Source organism: Talpa europaea (assembly GCF_964194135.1).
Source record: "Talpa europaea genome assembly, chromosome: X".
In the NCBI taxonomy this organism is placed as follows: Eukaryota; Metazoa; Chordata; class Mammalia; order Eulipotyphla; family Talpidae; genus Talpa; species Talpa europaea.
The window spans coordinates 6,453,307-6,479,378 of NC_140081.1; the positions used below are offsets into that span (position 1 = coordinate 6,453,307).

Here is a 26,072-nt window from a genome sequence, read left to right on the forward strand (position 1 = left end):
AGCGTTGATCATAATCCTGGACACCTGAAACCTGTCTAATGGGTATGAGCCAGTGTTAGTTCAATACAAAATATTAAAGAATCACCATGATGTAATTGTATGTTGGACTCCAGAAAAACAACACAGAAGTGATGGGGATCTGCCATGAGGATTACAGGCCGAATTCTCAGTGTCCACACTCCTGCTGGTTACGCGAACACTAACCCAGGTGCTCATTTGAATGGACTGAGTAATCACGTCCCAAATCAGGGCCCTTAACGGAGATGATCCTGGGGCCTCTAGAAGCAACAGCCTGGGAGGTCAGGGGGCCACTTCCACGTGGCCTGAACTTCCCACAAATTGAGCTCTGGGTGGTCTCAAGATGCTGAGGGGACTCCCCCACACACACACACGACATCTAGCAGGAAAACGGGGTGCAAGTTCTCCAAAACCACAAGGCACTGAATTCTGCCTTCAACCAGTGAGCTTGCAAAAAGACCCCTGTAGGGGCAGGAGGACAACGGGGCAGGTTTCTCTATGATTCGAGCAGATGGGGTAAAGAAGTCCTGGAGGCCACAGTGGCTTTTTAGGCTTTTGGTGGGATTTACCGGGTACACGGCAGGCAGGGGTGCAGCAAGCCTTCACTCCTCTGGGCTCTCCGGCCTTCTCTTGCGTTCTCTCTGCTCTCTCGTGCTTCTGCTTCTGCTGGCGTTCCCGGGACGCCGCCCTTAAGTCCAGTCTCAGCCCAGGTGCACCCACTTACGCATGCCCACACCCCACTCCAGGTGCCGCCATCAGGCAGGCCTTCAGGACCGCAGGGATCCACCATCCATCCTAATGGCGGGAGGGCAGAAAACCCTGTTATCATTTACGTACCCTACAACCCCCAAGCCTCGATGAAAACTAGCCTCGCCCAATACCGGAAGGCCCTGCGAGGCGCGAGGGGGGTGGGGAGGAGAGAGGAAGAATCCAGTCCTGCTGCGCCTGGCCCCCTGACCTGCCCAACGATGTGCTAATACATGTGTGTGGCTTCAGGCCACTAAGTCCCGCAGTCTTTTGTGAGCAGCCACAGAACGCTCACAGCAGGGAAGCACACAGAGAAGAGCCCTTGCACAACTCGCAAATGAGCAGCCAGAAAATTCTGCTCCAAGCCCAGGCAGCTTCCCGGCACCTGGTCAGGCTACACAAATGTCAGTGATTCCCCCCAAGCCGGCCCCACGCCATGGAGGCTCCTTACCCTGTCCCACTCCATGTGGCATTAGCTCCAGCCGTCACGCTCCACAGGGAGCCCTTTCGAGGCCGCTGCCTTGAGAGCATAATGTGCAGGCGAGACAATACGGACTAGTCAGTGGAGGCCTCTTCCCAGATTCTGGGGGCCAAGGAGTCCCCCACGCCTGTGGCCCAGCCCTGCCAGGCCTGAGGATCACTGCAAAGCGCCACTTACCCATCAGGATCGGCCGGCCTCTCTCCCGGCCTCCAGGGCTCAGTTTCCAATTGCACCCGAAGCGTCCAACGCTCCCAGGCAAGTCGCAGCAGGCCTGACCTGGCGCAGCCGCAGAGCTAGCGCGACCTTTGACCTCATACCTGGCTCAGCTCTTTTCCCAAACGGGGGCTGGGGGGGCGGTGAGGTGTGAAGCAAGGGGTTCTAGGACCCAGGAGCAAGAAAATGAAAGGCAGTGCTGTAGTCACCATCTGTGTGGCTTTTTGCGAGTTCCTTAAACCGTCTGCACCCCATCTGCAGAGTGGGGTGACGGAACTTTGAGGGGAGGGTCATAAGTGGCCGAACCGTGGCCCTTACGCAGCACTCTGCAACGCGAGCTGTTACTTCGCTGCCTTTCACCGTCGCTGGGTCCTATCAAGCCCCAAGGCTGGGCTTTCGTATTATAAGTCCCCCCCCCCCATATTATGAAGCCCCAGAATAGACTGCTGAGCACATCTTGCTGCCTGGCTTCTGGGCCTCGAGTATCTGCTCAGTGACTGACCACTCCAGCCCGGTATAGGGAGTATCGGACCACGTCAATCAGCCACAAAATAAACCCAGAACAAATCAACCCCCTTTCATTTGTAACCTGAATCGTCCCGTTCCTAGGTACCTACTGGCCCGCGTTTTGACTGGATAAAACCAAGGGAAATGTAGAAAAATCATGACGAGACTGGGCTACAATAAATGTGTTAAGTTTGCAATCTAAAAACAAAGTAGACACAAGATAAAATAAAAACAAAGTCATTGCCATTTTCAAGAGGTGGTTTTGGTATGGTTTCACCACACTGAGCATTTTCTACCCCTCATTCATGAAGCTGGGGGGCTTTGTGTCACCAAACCAGCCTTGATGGCAGAAGTTGGTAAGTTCTGCCAGATGGTGATGATAAAACATTCAAAGGTGTAGACCACCGACAAATGGAACCACCACTAGGCTCATAAAAAAAAAAAAAGACTTCCAAGTTAAACAGAATCTTCTTTTTGAGCAGTGCTAGCTGAGGTGATCTGAAATTTTCCTAAACGGACGCGAGGGCGGTGGCCGTGATGTCCCCACCTGCGGAAATGACCGTCTCTTACAAGGCTATGCGAACTGGTTCACTGGGAGATTGAAGAAAAATGCTTGTTCCCTAATTCCCTACACTCCTGGCTTAAACTTGGAGGAATTTGGCTGAGGGAAGACTGACATAAGCAAGTCTGTCCAACACATTTTATATGAGAAGCCGTGATATTTTTTTAAACTAGAGTTTTCAAAAAAAAAAAAAAAACCACCAAAACCTATAGTAAAAGGCCTCCAGCGCCTCTCTCCTTAGCAAATGATTTCCCCGGCTGGAGTGGAAGATTCGGAGCCAGCATCGCGCGGCTCCTTTCCACCGTGGCCCCACCGGCGCCTAGAGCACAGACGCAGGCCCTCACTAATTATGTCCCGAAGAGATGGACTAAATGAATTAGTGAGCGCAGGATGCTGGTGTTGATTAGCTGTCTACATCCTGAGCCGTTACAAATGTAAACACGATCAGATCAAGCATTTTTTTTTTACAGCAGCAGGGAGGTGAGGTTCTAGAGAGTTGCATTTCAATGTTTGGAAAAGGAAATCTGTTGCCAATGGAAGTGATCATTACAAAGTTTTCATTCCCGGATGGAAATTTCCAGAGCTTATGCTGTAAACCATCTTACAATGGGTCATTTATGAGGAGCTACCGTTTTGCTTTAGCCACCATGTGGCAGCAGCGCCATCTGCTGGAAAACTAGTTGGGCATTATAGTGTCTTTTCTATAGCAAGTAGACTATGAGAATCACAGGAAACTATACTGGACTATCTTGAGAGATCCTTTAGGCTGTATGTCATCATACAGGTAAGGATTTGACTTAAGTATGTACAATATTTTCTTTCTTTTTATCAGTTCAACGGAGCTCCAAATTCCTCTCTCAGAGAGAAAACTGAAACTACTGCCTTCATTATTAAATCAAATCACAGGTCTCAAGTAAATCAGAAACTGAATGGCAGTTCAAACCCATCCACCAAGTATCTGGAGGGTGCTAACAGAAATTTCTGCAATGCTGGAGCAATAGAATTTTTTGCGATGTTATGGGTGCCGTCTAATATAGCACACCACTAGCTGTGTGTGGTTGTTAAGCATCAGAAATGTGGCTACTGACACCGAGGAAGTAGATTTTTCATTTTATCTAATTTCTATTTTTTAAATGGCCACACGAGGTTAGCATAGGGTTTCTCAATTGTGGCACTACTTACATTTTGAGCTGGATCATTCTTTGTGGCGGGGAGGTTTAGCAACAGCCCTGGCCGCTACCCACAAGGTGTCCCAGCTGTGACAATCAAAAGTACCCCCAAACACTCAAATGTCCCTGAGGGAGCCAAACCAGTGCTAGTTGAAAACCCACTGGGCCAGTAGCCACAGTGCTGTGTTCGACAGTAGCAGTTCTAGAATGTATCTGAAATATATTTGACATTTTAGTTGGCAAAACTGACTCCTCTACTCTACTAGGGCAGTTGTGGTTTTGTCCTAAGAATGGGAAGGGTTTTAAACAATGGCAGACGTGGACAAAGAAATCTTTCCTCTTCATCTCCCTTTGCATGTCATGGAGATGGAGCCAGGACAGTAAAAAGGGAAAATTCTGCCCCACTCCACACTCCCCAGGTCAGCCCCAGAAAAACTATCCTCGCATGGGCAACTGGACAAAATGACCTCCTTGAGGCTGTCTCCCCTGCAGCAGGGGAAAGCAGCTCACCCATGCAGCAGGGTGGCCGTGAGGCTAAATTACACAAGGCATAACGTGTTCCTAGCTCAGTCTTGGCAAGTAGTAGATGTTCAAAACTATTAGTTGTGTGAGCCATCCCCTTCCAATTTTCCTGCCTTCCTACCAATAGCACAAAAGTACCCAGTGTGTTGCCACTGAACATAAAAACCCCGTTGAAGAAAACTAGCCAAGCTCTGTAAATGGGACCGATGTGAAAATTCCAGAAGCCACAAGACGTGGTAGCATTGGTCTGTTGTTTGTAACTCCATATTCCCTTGGCACCCTCAAAGGTGTAGGAGAAACTGTTTCAGCTCCTGGGGGAGGACCAGTCTGGTGATCTTATGATGTTGCTGGATCCCAAAGCACTTCCGGATTCGCAGGCGGCAGAGCTGCATCAAAGGAGGGGGCCCTGGAGGAAGATCACAAGACAAGTCACACGTGGGGTTCATGGGCCTGAGACCACTTTCCCTCTCCATCTGTGAGAGCAGACAAGCTGTACCATTGTTACAGGAAATAATGAGGTCCTATATAAGACCATTTCCGCTTTTTGCAAGAGACATTTTTAGGACACTCTTTTCTAGAATCTAATTGAAACAAGTGTCTTAGGGTCGCATGTAGAACAGACTTCAAAGCTTACTCGCACAAAGGGAGGCTTATGGGAACAAATTTGGGGATTATGAGGCTATACAAAATTCCCAATGATGAAAATAAAAATTCACATTTAGTGGCTTTTTTGGTGTTTTATCTTTAAAAAAAAATGAGGTCCTCTTTCTATATACAAATATTTTTATTTTCTACTTTGAGCAATTTTAAGATATTCAACTATAACAAGCTATCAGTGAATCACAGGGTATGTATGCTATGCAGTCATATGACACTTATTAAGCCATATTTTTATATTCTGCCTTCAGAGCTACCCCAATGATTCAACTCGTAGGTGAGAAGTGAACCCACATAAACCTTGCCCACAGAGCACCCTATGTGTTAACTTGTCAGGACAGTGGCTGCCCACAGGGGGTTGGGCAAGAGGGAGGAGGGGCATTTGGCTCCCCAAGGACATCTGGCAATGTTTGGAAACCCTTCTGGTCATCACAACTTGGGGGAGCAGTGCCACTGCAGGCCACGGGACATTCACCAGCAGGCTCCAAAGTAACTAGAGCCGAGGCCAAAAGCCCCGTAAGAGGGTAAGAGAATGGGAAATGATTGCTCATCCACACTCCCGCCCCAAACTCTAATGAGAATTCATTTTTAGTTATTAGAAAAACAATCTAGCAAAGCTATAGACCTCCCCCCAAGAACCCCATAACACAGCAGCCCTCAATCCAGGCTGCACTTCAGAATCCCCTGGGGGATGGGGACTTTAAACCAGGTAATACTGGGCCCCACCCCAGAAGGGTCACTTCAGTGACAGCTGGGTGGGACCTGTGCACCTGGGCTTGTGTAAGGCACACGCCCCGTGCTGTGTTCGTGGGCAGCCAGGGTTGAGGACACCACCACAGGGCACAAATGCCCACTTCTCAGGCGATGGAGAGCAAAGAGAGGTGGAAAGAGACACATGTACCATGAGAGAAGTAAGAGTGGGGTTGCTCATCAGGCCCTGACAGCACATTCAGAGGGGCCCTGTGGAAATGAGGGCGCTCTCTGTAATGCTGAGAGTGCTCAGGCCATATTCCCACAAGCTACAAAAAGTCCACTGTGGGGAAAGCAAGAGTAATCTCATCTCGATAAGGAACTCCGAAGGGCGTGACCAACCAGAGGGGCCTGACACTGGCAGGGGCATCTGTGCCGCCACTGCTAAAGGGTGAAAAGGAGCGATCAGAACTAGGAGGAGCAGACCTGCCACCCACTATCAGTGGGGTGCTCCACCCCATCACCTGGATTCCATGAAAACACAGATAAAGACCGCCACAGCTGGGCAGCCATTCACTGGCACCTGCAGGTATTGGAGGGGGCGGGGAGGTTGCTTTCCTCAGTCAGAGAGCAGCTACTTCTCTAAGAATGGCCATTTTGCTTGGGGTCTTGACCCCCACACCCCTCCTCCCCCCGCAAGCTCAGAATGCTCTAAAGGTCAAGGAGCGGCTCTTATCCTGCTGGGCAGAGAGTCGTTTGTCCTTTCCATTGTGCCGCCTGAGTGAGCACCGCTTCAGCTGCTCCTGAAGAGGCTGGAGTGGGAATGGTCTTGAAAGCCTTTGTAGGGACGCCCAGAGACAGAAACTGCTGTGTTAATCTGCTTGCCTGGCCCCACTTCTTCTGGGCTTCCAGACTGCTGAGAGGTCACCTCACCAGAACCCCCAAAATGAGCTATGGAAGCCCAAGTCGTGCCTGTTATCTCCAGAGGTAAGTGGCATTTCATAAACCCGAGGAGCCATGGGTCATGGTCACCACGGCGTGAAGGAGAGGAGGCAGCAGCAGCACAGGCCCCCAGAGCGGCTTTGGGCAGGAGAGTGGTCAGGAGCAAGCAGTGGGCACTTGACAACCCAGTGAGACAATCTGTTGAGGGCGGCGCTGGGGCTACCTATATAGGCACATCCATGTTTGTGTACATGTCTGGGTCCAGGACTTGATTTTAGGGAGCTCTTCCACCTCTGGGATGCCTTTCTCAATTAAAAAAAATATATTTTAAACTGTGTGGGTATAAAAATGAATTCAACCCAGGAAGTTTTAGTTATGGTTTTCCTTCAGATTTTAAGAAATTAGAACATTTCTGCGGGCCCTAAAAACATCGTGGGTGCTAAGCATCAAGCTGTCTCGTGCCTGCTGGAGGGTCAGCCATGCGGATATAAACAGCATTGCTTGGAAACAAGAAATCATGACAATGCAGGTAGCATCACCCGATGATTACTGTAGCTTTTAATCAAAGGATTTCCACTGGATGGTTCCATGAGCCTGGGGTCCCACTCTCCAAGCCCTGCTGACACTGCCTGGGGAGTGTAAGCCTTGTTTGGGGGGCTCCGGGCAGGGTATTGGCCACAATACCCAGCAGGAGGAAGAGGGATTCTCAGAGTGTGGGGAGAAAAATGACCAGATTATACACTATCAGAATCCTCCTGGTAGGGAAGCCTGCGCTGAACCCCACAAGACCTAATACTTGGCAAAGTCACACTCTAGAAAAAGAAGGCCCAGGGCTAGCTGCTCTCCAATTTTAGGGTCAATTGCAAATACAGTCTGAGGGTCTTTGCTCCCCACCCCAAGCCACCCCGACCTTGCAGCCAGGAAAGCACCCCCGCCCCCTAGCATGCTGCTCCACCACAGTAGGCTTGTCAGGCTCAGAGTGTCACTTCCTATTCCTGGGGGTGGGTAGATTAACTTAGTGTACATTAACTAAAAATAGTAAATGTCTTCACATTACTGTGACGCATTAGTGAAATACCTTATAATGCTTGATCAGTTGCATTCTCAGACCCAGAAACCAAAGAAAGGCCCAGTAGTTCAGCCCAACTGCAGTACCCAGGGCACAGGACCACCCCAAAGAGGTCTCCGTCCCCTCATTCTAAAGCCTGTTTTACATAACTTTAATATTAACATTTGAAAACTGGCCTCCCCCATATATGAATTATCAGATATCACAACGGCCCGTCTACGACATGCCAAACAAGATGGTTTCCTGCACATCATGAAGGCTACATCATCTCAACTCCCCACAGTTGGCCACAGCGGAGAACGTTCTATTTTAAGGAAGTTAAAACTGGTTAAGTACCTGCCTCCCACTAGAGCGTGCAGGAGCCTACGGACTAGGGCTTAGGTTCAGGCAAAGGAGAAGCACCTTCTCTCTGCAAGAAGAGGCGGATCAGAGGGCTCTCAGGTGGCAACAGTTCCAAGGGGCGTTTGCCTTCGGCGTTCTTGGCCTGGGTGTCCGCGCCAAAGTCCATGAGCAAGCTGACGAGCTCCCCGCTGGACACCCTGGCCACCGCGTGGAGAGGGGAGTCCAGACCTTTGCCTTGGTTCACGTTCGCTCCTGCACAGACGGACAACAGAGGGTCATTTGAGGAGCAGAGTCCTTCTCTAAGCACTGGACCTTCAAATTCCCCCAAAGGGGTATGGGATTGTCCTTCCTCAGAAAATGGAAGATGACTTGATTCTACTTAATGAAATATGGAGAAGCGTGACCGAATATACATGGGCTGTAGTCTGTGAGTGTTAGGCATAGACGTGATACCTACAAGACAAATTCTGGGGGTGTGAAAGTTGCACATTTATTATGGAAGGAGCCCAATATTAGGCAGGACAGCCCAGAAGTGAGGCTGGAGGGTGGACTCTGGTCCATAGCAAGTGGCCAGACTCTCACTGAGCAGCTGCTGTGGGGTTTTAATCTGGGCCTTGGGACTGCATAATTCTGACTGTGAAAAGTGATCAACTTGTAAGAGCATCTCCTAGGCCAAGACCACAGGGCAGGCGGCAAAGTCCTGCTCTTCAGGAGTAAAGTGGACTTCTAGGTCCACCCCCACCCAATCCCATGCCTACACTCACCACACATCCCCAGCCCAGCCTGGAGGCTGGCTCCCTCCGTGGTATGTGGGGACAGGCAGCTTTGCCTAGTGCCTGTCTCTGGGAATCTGTGTCTGTTGTGAACTGGGGAGGGAAAGATTACTGGAGTCTTGAAGAACAAACAAGACTCAAATAATTAAGGAGGTGATGAAATGGTGTTAAAGTGGAGACTGGACAAGGAGGGAAGTGAAAAGGAAGGATGGTCCACAGGCTTTCGCGAAGAAAACCTCTTTATTACCATGGGCTAAAAATGGGGCAAGTTCAATTTCTAAATCAAAGAGAACTAGTAAAGAGGCCCCAAATAGGAAGACGGTCCTAATCCGTCAACTTTACAGGTTATGCAGGAACTCATAATGATTAGCCAGAGGGAGGGAAGGCGAGGAAAGGGAGGAGAAACTAACAATCATTGATTACTCACACCCCCCGGAAGAGGGTATTATCACCAGCATCATCATTATCCTCATTACAAGTGAGAGAACCAAAGTTCAAAGCATTTAACCTAATTCCCCATGGGAATACCGTTCCCGTGAACCCCAACCCTGGCTGACTCCCTGGCCTGCGCGCTTTCCTCTGCTATATTACAGCAAACTTGAAAAGACATTTAATTGATTTTTCATTTTCTTTCTTGGCTTCACTTTGCTTTCTGTGTTACCTGACTCCAGAAGTGTCTTGACACAGGCAATGTGCTGGTTTTCACAAGCCAGGTACAGTGGCGTGCCCAGGTGGCTGATGTTGTGGTCAATATTGCCCCCGTGAGCAGCAAGGGACTTGATGCACTCGACATGGCCTGCAGCCGGCGAAGACAAAGCACAACACTCAGCTAGGAAAACAACAGTGTCCCCATTTTTTGTGTTTAAATTTGCCCACATTTGTCCATGGGGCCAAAAGCTATTTCCTTTACTTAGAACAGGGAATGATTTTCAGCTCTGTCGTCCACGCACAGGTGAAGCAGAAGATGCGGTCTGCAGCTTCTGCAGAGCCCCTGGAGCCTGCCAGCCACGGTAAGCACCCTGTAACCACCCACCTCTTCCCATCGTTTGTGCCTTTGTAGCCACACAGATGAGAGATCCAAGTAAGACTGGAGAGCGCTGTAGAGAAACAGGCACTGACGGTGGATGCTGGGTAGGCTCTGGGACCCAGAATGAAACTTACCACCGCTCCTAGGGCAGACCCCAGGACAGACAAGTCTCAGAGGACACATGTGAGCCTTAGAAGAAGCTGTGGAATCCAACCTAAGCTGGGCCCAGTCTGGCCAACAAGGTTCGGTGAGAGCTGAACCACTCCTCCTTGGTCTAGAAGGTCATACTTTAAATACTGCTCCCTTGCACCTCTCTGGTTATACCATTTGAGTGCTACGTGCGTAGTGGATATGATGAGTTAGCATGTCTCTCAATGAAAGACTGTCAATGCTTTGGGAGGTAATTATGAGTTGATCCAATCAAATAAGTCTGCTATAAGGATCATGGGAAGCCATGGGGTGAAAGCCATTGGGGAAATAAATAGAAAGCCCTCTGGCAAGGTCTGGTCGTGACCGTGGGGCCTATGAACACTGAAGCAAAGCAAAACTTGCAATTTTACTTTTTGTCTAGAGTTAAGAATATCGGAAAGACTGTGGCTTTATAAAAAGCACTATCACAGATGTGTAAGTTCTGGGGAGCCAGTGTGCCCCATGTTGACTATAGTTAATGATACTATGTTGTATAGCTGGAATTTGCTAAGAAGAGAACTTAAGTGTTATCACACATTCACACACACACACACACACACACATACACACAACACAAAAGAGGTAACCATGCAAGGTCACAGATCCATTCATGAACTTGATTGTGGTCTTTGCACAAATACCTATCAGATCATCGCATTGCATACCCTAAATACAGACAATTTTATTTGTCAATTATACTTCAATAAAGCTGGGGAGAGAGTAGAGAATTATCCCAAACTGCCTGTAATATATTTCCAAAACTGAACATTAGTTTCACTTAGCAAACTTAGATTAGTTCTGAGACAATCTTCCTTTAAGGCTTTAAAATAGGAGAACATAAACTGTTTTAGAAAATACCTTGATTTCCATGGGGTTGTGGGTTCAATAAAATAGTCCACAAATATTAACGGCTAGTGTGCCACGCATCAGACCCTGTTCCAGAAATGCCGCCATGAACACCATTCCAAATGCACGACCAGGCCAATTCTCAAACTTACTGAGCATCCGGCCCCCTGGAGGGCTTGTTAAGCCAGACACAGTCAGCTGGGCCCCACCCCGGAGTTTCTGAGTCAATGGGTCTAAGAATCCACTGGTGAGCTACTGCTCTAAGATACCCCACCTCCTCTTTCTTTCCACAGTAAGCCGACCCTTGAAGGAGTGGGTGGAAAACGTAAATTCTGAACACATTCACCTCTCTTAGCAGCTTCGTGGATTGGAGACGCCAGGTCACTCAGAGGGTGGGGGTTGGCTCCATGCTGCAGGAGTAGATCCACGCAGTCCTGGCTGCCGCTGACACAGGCATTAAACAGGGGTGTGTGCCAGTCTGTCGTGATGCTGTTCACCTAGCAAAAAAGCACAGGGTGAAGGCACGTGGCGGGATGGCCTGGGTTTAAATCTAGCTCTGTCACTGTCAAGCTAGGACTTACCATCCCAGAGCCTTAAATTCCACAACTAAAAAAATGAGGGGAAAAAATACCAAATTCCACAAGGTGGTTGTGAATGTAAAGCATCAAGAATGTTCCTGAATGTTCTATCTCCTCCATGCCCTTCCTGGGGACATGAACTCTGCCATGCGTTAGGATTGTTTCAACAGCTTACAAACTACTTCCCAACCCTTAAATTCGGGCTCCCCCATATGACTTGTTTTGGCCAATGGGACAGTCGCAAATGTGGCCCAAGCAGAGAGCTTTCCTCTTTGGTTGCTCTTAGAATCCCTGCTAAAAGGTGAACAAGTCCAGGCAGCTGCTACAGAATGAGAGGCGATGTAGAGATGTTGTGTCCCCAGACATCCCAGTCAAGGTCATCATGAACCAGGCTGCCCCAGCTGACCTATCAGCTAACCGCAAATGCATAAGTCAACCCAGCTGAGGTCAGTTGAAACCATCCAGCCAGAACTGTCCAGCCAAAACAAGAAACTGTGAGCTAAATAAATGGCTGTTGTCTGAAGTGGGTGGCTTCTTACACAGCAAAAGCTAGTAGACATAAAAGTGTACTGTAACTGTCTGCTCTGGCCAACACACTATACATGCAATGGGCCTATTTGCACTCTCCTGGGCATGTGACTACACTATACTTCCCAGCCTCCCTGGCAGTGAGACATGGCCTGAGTTCTGGCCAAGAGATGTAGGCAAAAGGATTGTCACCACCACGACTGGCCCTTAAAGGTCTTGCATTCACCATCCTCCACATCTTTTCCCCTTGCAACTGTCTGGAATGGAGCTGACCCCAAAAGCACACTTGTTGAAGCTGCTTGTTGAAGATGGCAGAGCAACAGAGTGCAAGGAGCCTGTATCCTTGAATCTTCCTTAGAAAAGAGCCACCCAACTAGGAACCCCCACGCTGGAGTTTGAGTTGAACCAGAAATAAACTTTAATTGTAACAGGCTACTGAGAGATCGGAGTTTATCTATTGAAGTAGCCAGTGTTCCATTCACTAACCTGTTTATCTGGCTGTCTCCTTATGGAGTTTATAAGTTTCTTTAAAAAACCCTTAGAATTAGGGGCCTCCCCGGTGGCGCAGTGGTTGAGCGCTGGGCTGCGAAGCTGCCCGCAGCCTCTGCAGCACCAGTTGGATCCCCGGCTACTGGCGAGGGTCCCACATGGTGCGCAGACCTCTCCTGCTGCCTGCTGCTCCCCTCAGCAGCATATTTCGTCAGTCTGCCTGTTCTGTTCCCCGCTCTGGTGAATTCTCTCACCCTCCCGTGCTTCTGACTGTACCCAGTGCTTGTATAAATAAATAAATAAATCTTTTATAAAAAAAAAAAAAACCCTTAGAATTAGGCACATATTAAGTGCTCCGTCAATACTGGTTGACAGAATATGAGAAACCTACATGTAATTTTCTGATCAGATTTTCCCATCACTTGAGCATGAGTTATGGAAGGCTTCTGGTGCCTACTTTCAAATTCAGTGGCTGTGTCTTCCTTCTTCCTCTAGGATATCATTATGCTGTCTCCAAATAATCATTACAGGCCTTATCTCTCTCAGTCTTCATCATACCACCATAAGCTACACAACCTCTGTGATTTCCCCCTTTACCACATATAGGCTCGACAGCTCACTGGCTCAGTTACTTGTGCAAGTTCCCAATGTGAGTAAATGGTAGAGATGGCTGGGACCATTATTCAGGTCTTAAGAAGTCAAATGTCATGTGTTTTCTATAATATTTCACTACCTTCCCTAAGAACGAAGGCAGAAATCTAACAGCTATTTATTAGCAGCGACGGTTCCAGAACATGATATATACTCAAACTCTTATTTCCTTGCTAAAAATTCAGCATTTCATCTATCACTAAAACAAATAAGCTTGATGGACATAATACTTTTGAAAAATATTCCTCTTCATATTTCAAGTCAGACTAATCAAAAATGCTGGGAATTATTCAGCAGGGATAGAAGCAGTCATTTTTCATCTATGGTTTCTAAGGTATTATTTGAGCTGCGCTTACCTGAGCCCCATGCTTTAACAACATGCTCGCACAAGAGGGGTGGCCTCCGAGGCAGGCTTCATGGAGTGGGGACACACGGTCTGCTGTGATGAGGTTCACAGGCCATCCCTGCAGGAAGGAAAACAGGTAGGGGAAGCAGTGCAAAGCACAGTTCAAGCACAAGTCCAGCATGATGACAATTCCTTTCAAAGTGAACCTGGCTCAGAATCTGACACTGAAGTGTTAACAAGCATATAAAAAAAAAAAAAACTGCCACCAAAAAACAAAAGGAGGAATTTTCGTATTGCTGGTGGTGGGAACATAATACGATACCACTCAGGAGAAGCTTGCCAAGATCTACTAGAGATGACCATGCAGCCATTGAACTCATAGGTCTACACACCAACACTGCCTTTCATCTCGCCCCCACTCGCTCTTGTCCCCTCACATGCTTTGATGAGGTCTGTGACAAGGAGCCCAGGGCGGTCTCCAGCCCACAACCCAGGAAGCCTGGAAGCTTCCCAGCAGCTACGGGAGTGGAAACTCGCTCCTCCCATGGCCCAGCCTTCAGGGGCCTGCAACTCTGGCCTGCACCTGGCTACTGAGTCATGACTCCGGACCAAGATAAAGTGCATCTAGACTCATGACCCACAGATGCTGTGAGTTAATACATTTGCTACGTTAAGTCACTAAGTTTTGGGATCATTTATTACACAGCAAGAGATGACTTACACAGGTGATCCTCCACAGACAGCCGGAAAGTCCCGAAACAGGGACAACTGCTCTCACTCTGGGTAGTGTAGGTCTGAAGAAACAAGGGTCTGGAAGGCTGTGAGACCATCAACCTCTTAGAAAATGTACTCTCCAGGAGATGGGTCCAAGCAGAACACAAAAAGGACCCCAGAATCTCAGACCCCCTGTTCTTGGAACACATTATCCTTAACAGGAGGACATGGAGTACAAGAAAACTATTTTTCTCGGGGCATGTGGGTTAAGAGTGTGGTTAGTTTAATGCATGACTTAGTAATATAATGCACCCTTTCTTTCCAGAATAGTTTACATTGTCCTAAAGTCATTCAAATAAACTGCCTCATTCACCATCATCCTAACACGCATCCTTCTACTCTTGCGGCATCTACACGTCAGCCCCTCTCTAGCCTGTCCTTTCGTGGCTTCCACCCTCTGACTGGCAAGTTCACATATTTTGAGAAAAGCAGTCATTCTGGGCATGCCCAGTCTACAGGATGTTGAAGTCAGGGCCTTTGGGGGAGGGGTGGGCCTAGGAAGGGGTTCTGGAAGACTCAAAATAACCATACCAGCTCTGCTGCCTGCACAATCTCAGATCCCATCTGTACCCACCAATAAATGCATACTGACCCCTTGACTCAAGAAAAACTTGAATTATTTTATTTATCGCTTCACAAGTACTACCCCTGGGCTTCCCAGTGGAATATCTTCTATTTAATTACTGTCATTATTTTATTTTTTTATTGGAGGCATTGCCCTCAAAGATTTGTTCTCAACTCCTTGTTCCCCGTCTCATGCTCTCTATTTGCCCAATCTCTTTTACTCCCACTGCTAGAGTACACCAGAAACTCACAGCAAAACGTTAACGGCATTTTCCTCCTTGCGTCTACTCATGGGATGAGAGAAGTCTGCCCTTTAAAGGAGTTATTTATAAGGTATTTCGTCATTATAAGCACACTCCTCCAGGCTCGACTGCCATTTTTTTTTAAGATTATTTTTTATTTATACAATAGCTGGGGTACAGGCCAGAGGCACGGGAGGGTGAGAGGATTCACCAGAGACAGAGTGGGGAACATAACAGGCAGACAGACCGAAAGCACTGCTGAGGGGAGCAGCGGGCGCAACAGGAGAGGTCTGCCACAACATGTGGGTATCTCCCTGGCTGGCCAGGAATCGAACCTGTGCTGCAGAGGCTGCGGACAGCTTCACAGCACTGTGTTCAACCCACTGCGCCACCGGGGAGGCCCTCAACTGCCATTTCTAAACACCTAATTCTTATACATTTACGTCCTTAAATGCAGGTAAGTGCAAATACAAAAAAAGTATTCCCAGCACAAAAAGTTTTGACCACACAATATATTCACATTAAAAAGAGGTTCCTCCAAGTCAAGGTTCCCTGTGCAAATTTAGGACTGTATTGACAGGTTCCCACTGAGCTATAGTTCTACTTACAGTGAAACATGGTGACTGGCGTCAATTACTGACAAGTCTGAATCATATAATACTGCCAGGATATGACCCAATATAACCCACTAGGCTGGGCTGAATTTCACCCGGGGTCAGTCCACAACGAGCTCTCAGTAAAAGACAAATGAATGGCTTATTTTAAATTTTTGCTGCTATCAATTGTCTTCTAATCTCAACCTATCGTCAGGAGCTCTCTTTTGGGTGGGTCCCTAAGGCTGTGCAGTCTTGGGGCGCCCACGAGAGGCACAGAGGCACAGTGCTCAGTACCTGACACCTTCCTGCCCGTCCCAAATGCCCAGCCAGGCTGAGTCAACTGACTAAACGAAGGTCAGGCTCTTCCCTTTGTCCTGCACAGTTAGCAACTCCTTCTGGAACGTGCATCACCTCCAACACTGCATTCCCTTCCGGCCTTACCAAGGAGGTGAGAGCCATCTGGTGTCCCCTCCTTCATTCCCCGCCTCCCACTCCTCAAAGCCTCTCGGCACTTCTCCAGTCCTCTTTTCTCCCATTGCACCTTTCATCGAGGAAGAAATGCATGCGCTCACCCCAGCAGCTGACCTCAGCGCAACAGCCAACTTCACAGCAATAGCCAGAGGCCTCACCCAGGCCTCCACCTTCTCGCAGGCCACCCCCAGTTTGCTCCTCTTCAGGCCACTTTCCTTTCGCTCTCAAGGTCGCTCCCCCCACAATCCTGACTCTGCCAACCCACCACCCAACGCTCTTGCCTTCACTGCCCTTTTTTCTCAAAAACAGTCTGTCCCCATCACCTCTAAGTTGACCCCTTCTCTCACCTTCCACAACGCATTGTTGCCGGGGCTGCTTTTAAAGATCACCAGCGGCTTCCTCCTTATGACCTCTGAGGTACCGTGCTCTGTCCTTCACTCCGGCCCTGGATTTGCTACATATTCCTCTTGTGACCTCGGGAAGCCTCTCCTCTGCCTTCAAAACAGCTCTACGTGAAATTATCTCTGATTTCCGACCATCTCTTTTTGCTTTCACTGGCTCTGTCCTTTCCGCTTCACAGCCTAATGCGGGCATTGTCTCAAGGACTTGCCCTCAAATTCTTTTCTCTTAATATTCTCTACATGTTGTCTATATGTATTTGAAATCACTGCCATCTAAATCTCCACCCCTGGTGCATTTTTCTAATCCCTGATAAGACATAACCATCCAGAGACCCAGCTCACAACGTAAATTCAGCCTCTGCCAACGGAGCTCTCCCTCAGAGAACTCCATGCTCTGCAGCCCATTTCCGGATGGCGCTGGTCTCTCAGTTCACACTGAGGACTAAGAACTCTGAGAGGGGACAGCAGAGCGACTATCGACTGCAAATGCTGGCACCATCACCTGACAAGAAGTGTGACCTTGGGCCGGCATCTATCTCCCTGAGCCTCAGTTTCCTCATTTGTAAAATGTGGACAACTGCACCCACCCTCTACATTTGTTAAAAGGACTAAAAAACGATGTCAGCCAAATGCTTACGTCCTGGTTAACTTCTGGGCAATTCTTTCTTGAGGACACATTCCACCTTTTATTTACATTTTAAGACTAACTTGAATCTCAAAAATCACAAATCCAAATACCTATTCCCTGTTTGCTGATTTCACCTGACTTAAAGGCATGGTTTGGCAAACAAAGACTGTAGAATATTTACCACAACAAAGAATAATTAGTTACCCATTCAGTTTCTCCTTTCTTGGACCCAATAAAAACTATTTTTTATAATTTCCTTTTTTCTTTGTTTTATAACCATTTAGATGTTTGGTCTTATTTCCCTTATTAAAATATGTTTAGCAAGTTTTTTTTAGTGTCCTTTGATTATCTGAAGTGCTCTGTGTTTTGTAATAAGAAAGTAGATATCATGTGTATTGACAGTAACTGAAGATGGTAATTTACTTAATGTCGCCACAGGTAATTCTCACACCTGTATGAGGTAACATAATAGACTGACTCCGGTCTCAATTCCTTACTCTCCTGTAAAGTGCAATATGATACACGGGTGTGCCATAACCCCAAGGCTAACAGCATGTACTTCTTTGACCCCTCACTTTGGCCTTGGTGATCTGGCTTCTTTTGACCATGGGATGCTAGCAGAGGTGACATAAGCTGACTGGAAGGGTTCCTGCATGCTTCGGCTTGCTGCTGTGCCCTAGTCTTTTGCAGTGAGAAGGAAGTTCTGCAGGCAGCACTGGTCAGAGAAGGATGGGATACATATGCAGTAGAATGGCACCCCCCACACCCCACCCATGGCTTGGAGCTAAGCCCAGTCTAGATCTGCTAACCCCAAGACTGGTGAGCAAGAAATAAATGGTCCCTTTACCATGCCACTGAGCTTGAGGTGGTTTGTTACACAGCAAGAGCTCACAAACAGGTAGGTGTTTGGAGTGCTCTTTTTATGAAGGCAGAAATGAAGGTTTCAAGAATTTTCAAGTACCTAACTTGCTCAAATAGCCATTTAGAGCTTTTTTTTTCCCCAAAAAAAGCTACCTACCTGGCTGATGAGGTTCTTCAGAGACAGCAGACGGCCGTGGATTGCAGCCTCATGCAAAGGAGACCAATCAGACACAGCATCTGTAGGGAGAGGAAGAACAGGTCACATCTGCTGATACACTTTAGATTGTGAGCGCTACCTTGCCAGGCCATGGGAGCAGGCTCAATGGGTCACAGCCTAGAGTCAGGCAACCAAAACTCCCATCAGGATGTCAGTTTTTCTCTTCTCTGTCGACATTTCATATGCAGAGTTGCTTTTAAAAAAAAAGGTCTAGATAGCTAAAGAAAGAACGGCCGCCATGACCCAGCTGAGGACAAAAGAGGTCACCGGGGTCAGGGTTGGCAGATAATTACTATACTTCCATTTACACACCGGTTTCAAAGGCAAATGGTCCATCCAGTGAAGTGAGAGCCCCACTAATTACCAGCTTTAGTGTATTAAGCTGCGGTTGCCAGTCTAGTTTCCTGCGTGAAATGCAAACTTTGGCATCTCAGTAAAACAGTGCCACGTACTAATAGTAGTAATCATGTGATTACATACACCATTAGGTTTGGAATCAAATACAAACAGAACCGTGTCTATTTGTGGGTCACTTCCTGTCCCAATGTCAAGCACGCATCAAAGTTTGGTCTGACCTTGAAGCAGGGACACGATTTATCCCCAAAGGCAGTGTGCCAATGTGGTTAAGCCTCTGACTTGAGTCATGGATCCCCAAGTTTTTAGTTCCTTTGCTGTAAGGGAAGACAGCAATATATACTTACCCCAGGTTCAACGCCTGTTAGCTTCTATCATCCTGCTCTAAACACACAATTTTGATTATACGCCATCATCATTGCTGTTTCAAATAGCAAATTTATTCTATGGTCATATACATTCCTAGGAAGGAAATCTTTTAGCCCTGTGCCAGCACACGGCACGCTGTCCTCTTTCTGAGTGGATACACCCTGAATGAAGCGGACGCCTGAATGTTTCTCATCTCCAGCTGTGTCTGATTTCCAGCACCAACCCCCTCAGGAAGTGAGAATGAAGGTGGGGGGGCTCCTCTGAGCATATGTCAGAAAACACAGTGCCCGCAAGTGGAGTGCACCAGTCTCATACCAGCCGTGCCGTGGAAAGGAACTGGGATCTGCTCAAAGCTGAGAAGACCCAAGAAACAGGCACAGTTGATCCTCAAATAATGTTACTCCATTCGATGTCATTTCCTCATAACATTGATGAGGGGAAAAACATCCAAGACAATGTTGAATGAAATGACATTATTCAAAGACCAGCTTCCTTACAATCCCAGTTTCGAAGAACCCACAGGTGCTGTTCAAGGTTGTAGCTCAGCTGAGGTCAGCCTGCTGCGGCCTGTCAATGCCCTGGGAAATCTGCCTCGGGGAGCAAATGAGAGCCCTTGCAAATGGACATGGGAAGAATTTACTTGGCAAAAGCTGAGTGAGGCCACCTACTCACTGCACCCCCCCATGCTGTCCTTCTGGGTCACCCAGCGCTTGAGGCACCTGAGGTGAAATGGTTTTTCCTGCCTCCAAATCCTGGCCTTCACTAGAAGCATAGATCCTCATGGCGTTCTCTGAGGCTCCTGATACTCTCAGGAAGAGATACTGCAGCTTCTAGGGCTTGGCGCCCACAGTCCAGACTGTAGGTATGGAAAGGTTTCTCCCCAATTAGGATGAGAAGGACAATTCATTTTACCCTGTGGCTGCTGGTGCAAAATAGCATCCATGCAGACTCTTGAATGAGAAGACAGAGTCAAAAATTGAGAAAGGTTTTGAAAATCAGGTTTAAATAGATTTGCAATTGTACCCTAAGGGATCACCAGGTTTGTGAGGATTAATCTTTTTTCCTTCCTAGTGCTCAGCTGCTAAGAAATAAAGCTGCTCACTTCTCAACCTTTCTTAAGGCTACCTCAGGTAATTAGGGTTAATAGCCTCAACAGTCCATGCAGGTAATTTGGGTCCTTAAGTGTATCTCTATTCAGAGTGCATAAAAATGATGCAGCTATATTATCAAGTGTTGGCAAAAACAGGTTTTACTTTCTATCCATTCTTCATGGCACCATTACTCCCTCTATTTAGGGGAAATAAAGATTTATGTACTTTTTTAAGAAGGAAAAAAAAGCTACTGGAGGTATTATATCTCCATGGCAGAATGTGGTATTTCTAGAGTTTACAGGGCAGAGACCATTTGTGTCTTTGAGGAACAGTGTTCCTGACTCATGCAGCAGGGGCTGACAATCCGTGTCTATTTAGCTACCTACCTATCACCAGCCCATCTACTTGTCCACCTACTGTCATCTACCCACCTACCATCCACCCACCTATCTACTTTTTTATTTATCGATCATCCATCTAGCTGTCTAGCTAACAGCCTTACTGAGTCATGATTCTCATACCAAACAACTCACTCGTTTAACATGTACACGTCGATTGTTTTCAGTATATTCACAGAGTTGTATAATCATCACCACCATCCATTTTAGAGTAATTTCATCATCCTAAAAAGAAACCCTCGGCCCTTAGCAGCCCCCATTTCCATTTCCTCAGCCCCTGGAAACGTCTGATCTGCTTTCGGTGTCCGTGGACTTTCTGTTCCAGACATTTCAGAGAAACAGAATCACGCAATACGGGGCCCTCTGTGTCTGGCTTCTTTCACAAAGCATAACGTTTCGAGTCCCAACCATGTTGGCCTATTTAGCAGTACCTCATCCTTTCGTGTTAGCAAGTAATATGTATGCACTGCGAAGCTAAGGTGGAGCACATTTTGTTTCTGCAGTCATCGGTGAGGGGCATTTGCACTGTTTCCACTTCTTAGCGATGGTGCATGATGCCATTTTGAACATTCACGCATGCATTTCTGAGTGCATGTATGCTTCAGTTCTCTTGGATATATACCTGGGTGATATGGTAACCGAAAGCTTGGCCTTCTGGGAATTGCCAGGCTATTTTCCAAAGTGGCTCTACCACTTTATGTTCCCATCAGCAGCGTGAGAGATGTCCCTTTCTAATTTCAAGTCATTTCATGGGGTGAGCCTACCATAAGGTACCCATACTCCTGCCCAGAAGAAAAACAGAGTCCTTGTAAAGCCCAAATTCATCTTAAATTTACACAAGGCCTTTGGCCTCAGCACATCTCTGAACAGTTGAGTGATTACGTAAAAATGTAAAACTATGGTAACAAAAGGTCGATATTTTTCTAGCGCTGACATCAACAGCGTGAACATGTGTGTGTGCGTGTAGACACGCGCACACACATTTCCAGCAAACACCATGCTTTGCAGTAGGAGCTAGACCACATACTCTCTGGTTACTAAAAACACTGAAGAACTATCTGCAAGATGTTTCTCCACAGCTTTGCAGAGCCACATCCCAAGCAGTTACAAACTCAACACACACAGTCAGACGGAGCAGCAGCACTGCCTGCCTTCCGGCGCGCAGCTAGCGAGCAGAACAAGCAGGGGCCTATTCCTGCCAGCACAGGGACCACATGTGTAAGAGGAGATTCTAGACAAAGGGGAGAATCAAGGTCACAATCTCCTTTTCCATGGGCCCCCAATAAATTAAAAAAGGAAGAAGGAAAACAGGGACCGGCAAGTCTCTGAAACTCGAAGGCCATTATCGTATACGACACATTCTCCGAGTCCTCGTGTGGGTATAAATGAAAGATTCTTCCCAGCACCTGCTCAGCCAGGGTCTAGTGGTTATAGTGTCAAAAAATAGATGCTGAGTGGGGTCACCGTCCACGTCACAGCTGCAGTAGTGCAGCTCGTGGTTAAATAGGGGAGGGAGCGCGCCTAACACAACCGCTCCCCGAGTCCACCCATTAGTGCCATTAAACTCACCTTTCTTTGAAATTACGTCTCCATCAAACCCGGCAGCCCATTAGCGAGGCTGCCGTTTCACTTTTAATTGCAATTTCTGGCATGATTTTTTAAAAAATTTCCATTATTTCAGAAAAGATTTAAAATGCCCGAGTTCGTACACTCGGAAAAGAGCTGTCAGCGAAGCTCTGAGCGCCGCCGCGAGCGCTGTGCGGGAGCAGAAATCTCTCTGTCCTGGGAAACAGCCCGCAAGGTCAAGGAGAAGGAGAGAGGTCGGGGTGCTCTGCCGGGGAAGGAGCATCTACTCTCAGTCTGCACCACGGGGCAGAGGCCTAGCAGGCGGCTGCGCGCACAAGGCGGGTGGGCCGCGCTGGGGTTCCGGGACCAACCACCAGAGGAGGAAGGGAAACAGACGGGCAGACAGAAAGGCCCACTGAGGCGAATGCTGGCCAAGCTGGTCCTGCCCACCGCAATTCTCTCTCCAGGGTCCTCACCGGCGGGGTCGTCTGTTCTCTCTCGATTTGGGAGGAAACGCATCTCTTTACAGGCGCGGGTCGACAGGGCAGACTCGGAAAATGGGCACAGTGGTTGCCTGCCCACTGGGGTGATGGGCGGTTGGTTGTTTATCCTTCCATGTGGTCTCCAAAGGGTCCATGAGGAAGCAGGAATTCATTTCCTAGGGCTGCCTGACAAAGTACCACAGAGAGGGTGCTCTTCTGATGGAGGCCGCCCATCTTTGCTGTCGCTTGGCTTGCTAGACGGACCCTCCCGCGGCTTCCTGACGCCATGCGGCCTGCTCCCTGCCTCCTTCACGCCTCTTCTAAGGACGCCCGTCCCTGGAGGAGGGCTCCTTCTCCTCCATTATGTTTCCATCCAAACTAATTCTAGCTTCGAGGGCCCTATTTCCACACACATTGTGAGGTACCGGAGGGGAGGCTTCAACGTGGCTTTGGGGAGGCAGCTCAAATGAACCCATAACAAGATCTTTCCAAGGAAATGAAGCCGTTCTGTAACTGCTGCAGGGCAGGGGTCAAGCATGAGTGAATGTCTGCAGAGGGGGCCGCCATCTAGCTATCCTTTTCTCTGCCTCCAAGTGGAGGCAGGAACAGCAAAAAGGCCCCGGACAAACCACACTTGGGCCCTAATTTCACTCTGACCTAGCCCTGTGCCCGGAGAAACGCTTCACTGGCTGGGCACAGCTGTTAGAGAACAGCTTTCTGAGTGGTTCACACTCCAGCAAGGTTGACTTCAGAAGCATAAACATATACAATCCAGCTACAACTGAGGCGCTGCCCAAAGGGCAAGACAGGCAAAGTAGGGGAAGACCCCACTCGGGTAAAGAGAAGAAAATCTGGGAGGGCTTCCTGGGGGCAGTGGTCAGAGGGTGCAAAAGGTGAATAAGAGTTTGCCCATAAGATGCAAAGAAGGAGGGAGGGCAGCAGAGGTGTGCTGGCATCTGCTTTATGATTTCTGCCTCTTTGAAAATGTCTCTTCCCTTGGCCCCTGTGGAATGGTAGCATCCAAGTCTCTTCCTGCCTCTGTCCAGATCACTGGTCTGACATCCTCAACTGGTAACCAGTCCTGAAGTTTCCTCCTCAGCTCAGCTCTTGGCCAGCAGACACTTCCTCCTTCTCCAGGACTGCAACACAGCCCCCAGCAGGCCATCCTGAGATCTCTGTGTCCTACCTGGGTTCGTCCAGCCCCTCATCACACTGTGCATTGGCGCTTTTCTGTTCAAACTACAGCGCCTTCTATTCCTTGCTCTGCTCCCAAGACAGCTCCCCCCCCCAGGCCCTCCTCAACTTCTCTCCTAGCTGACATTCATTCCTGCTGGAAAACTTATGTCAGCTGCCTTCTCTCCTTGAGCCCCAAGATTTCATCAGCCGCAGAGCCTCATTGCTCTTTCCTTTGAAATCACCCACACCTTTCCTTCCTCTGTCAGGTCGTATCCAAAGTTCAATCCAAACGCCAGCTTAATACTTGCTTTGGTGCAGTGGGGTTCTCAATGTGCGGTTCCCCCGCCCCCCAGCACCATCTGGGAGATTCTTGTCAATGCAGAGTCCCAGGCCTCACCCCAAACCTACTATTGCATCAGAAGTTCTGGGGGTGGGGCCCAGCTCTGTGCATTTTAACAAACCCTTCAGGTGATGCTAATGCAACTGAGAATTTGAGAACCACTGGAGATATGCAAGTGCTTCCATGATCACCCCAAAATCCATCCTGATGGTGGCTGCTCGATGAATTTACTTATAATCTTCATTATTGCCAGGCCTGTGCTCCAGAACCATCAATGGCTCCCAATCCCCTGTCTCATGAAGGTCAATCTCCCACATCTAGTTTTCAAAGCTTCCTTATCAGGTTCCATCTCTCCAAACTTGTTCTCACTGAGCTACCTGCATTCCAAGACACTGCATTCTAGCAGTGACCATGGCTTCACTTCCTAAGTGCCATACATTTGAGAATACACACACACAGAGCCCACCTCACCCCTCCATCCCACTCCAACCAGGATTGGATGAGGACCTTTAGAAACTCCAGTGAAAAGTAGCTGGCACCTCTGTCATGTGCAAATAAAAATAAACAAAATACTCAGCTGTAAAACCATTGGGCAGAAATCAACCAAATTATTCTGTCCCACCGTGACTGGTTTGTTGCTTTAAAAAAAAGTTTATCAAATTCATTTCAAAGAGAGAATTTTGGCGCCACTCTGCTTTCAAGGGCTCCCAGTGTTCAACCTATCCAATTAACCCAGCTCTACCTTCAATGAACCAAATCCTCCCCACTGTCGAGTATCCTGCTCATTCTACAGGCCAAGTTGGATAAAGGAGTGAATGAGCAGTCTCTTCCGCTCAGTTAGTCAGAGGGAAAGCGTTTTGCTCTCATGTCTTCTGTTTGCTCCTCCAGCCCCTAGAGAGGGGCAGACTGCAAAGTCCTGGCTGCCTGCAGGCTCCCCGTCACTGCCCCTGACCAGCAAAGGTATGTACAGCCCACGAGGCCGCCAGCACAATCTCTCTTCTCGGATACCTGGGCCCCTCTGTCAGAATCCTTTCCACAGGAGGTCACCTGCTGGATGCTCCCAGGAAGCACAGCTGCCCCGAGACCTTGGCCTCTAGACCTTCGCCAGGACACCACCTGACAGGTGCGACTCCTGCCTGCTGGCCAAGTCTCCAAGGTTAAAAGAAAATCCCCCTTCACAGCGAAGCAATCAACACTCAGAACATCAGTGATGAACCGGGCCCCACCTAAATGCCAAATACCTAAGACCTTAGCATAAACAAATTAGCAGCCAAAAAGTTGCTGTTTACAACTTTTAAACTGCCATGGCAGGGAAGTGGTACATTGGATTCCTGAGAGTTGAAGTTGTATCTGGAGACTACACTGTGACCTTCAACTCTGGGTGGCCCATGGCACCCTCCAGACATTTCTGAATGAGTGGAGGGTCTACACCAGCAGGCCATGGGCATCTCTCTGCCCAGGGACCGCCGTGGCCACAACTCGCGAGGAGCCACTGAAGCCTCCCCCCCACCATTGTCTCACTTCTTCCCTCCCAAATTTGTCCACCACCCCCCTCGGCAAGGGCTCCACAGTCCCTGGACTCACCTCCCATTAACGGGTTGCAAGCAAGCCTGGGGTCCTGAGAGTCTCCCCGCCCCGGGGGCTTGTTGCTGGCGCTGCCCGGCTGCTCACTGGCCATGGTGAGCTGCTGGTCAAACAGCTCTCTGTTCCACTTCGGTGCTCAGCAAAGTCCAAATTCCATGCTCCCCTGCTCCGGGGAGATGCCAGAGCTGTGACCGGTGGAGCTGCAGGAGAGGAGAGGAGAGCACAGGGCAGCAGAGCCCAGGACCGGCTGGGTAATCTGAGTCCTACCTGCGGGCACCCAGGCGTGCGCTCCAGCACACTCCGCCCCAGCTGGAGGCTGGCCAAAGCCCACAGCAGCCCCCCAGCCCAGGTCGACAGAGTTGCTGATGTCACGTCCTTTTCTCCAAACCGAGACCAATCAGGGAGACAGCCTTGGGGTTTATCAGGAAGGAAACTCAGTTTGTAACTTTTGGAGAGCAAGAGCCAGGGTGGGGGAGAAGCAAGGAGCCGGCTGGCTGCTGCGAGCTTTGCCCTGCTGGCCTGTTTGTTACTGGGGGCGCTGCTTGTTGTGGAGACCAACCCCCAGTCAAGAGCCGAGAAAGCTGCTTTTCCTGGCTAATGCAGCAGCCAGGC

The 26,072-nt window shown here is 48.6% G+C and overlaps 1 protein-coding gene across 1 annotated transcript; it reads right to left on the minus strand.

The window, feature by feature from the left end:
• Nucleotides 1-4,500: 4,500 nt before the first annotated feature.
• ASB9 (ankyrin repeat and SOCS box containing 9) lies at nt 4,501-25,554 on the minus strand (the record flags this gene model as incomplete). The annotated part of the gene is made up of 7 exons (XM_084258291.1): nt 4,501-4,625; nt 7,980-8,171; nt 9,354-9,488; nt 11,101-11,251; nt 13,357-13,464; nt 18,041-18,120; nt 25,461-25,554. The coding sequence occupies 7 exons, from the start codon at nt 25,552-25,554 to the stop codon at nt 4,501-4,503; spliced, it is 885 nt and encodes a 294-aa protein (XP_084114417.1).
• Nucleotides 25,555-26,072: the final 518 nt, after the last annotated feature.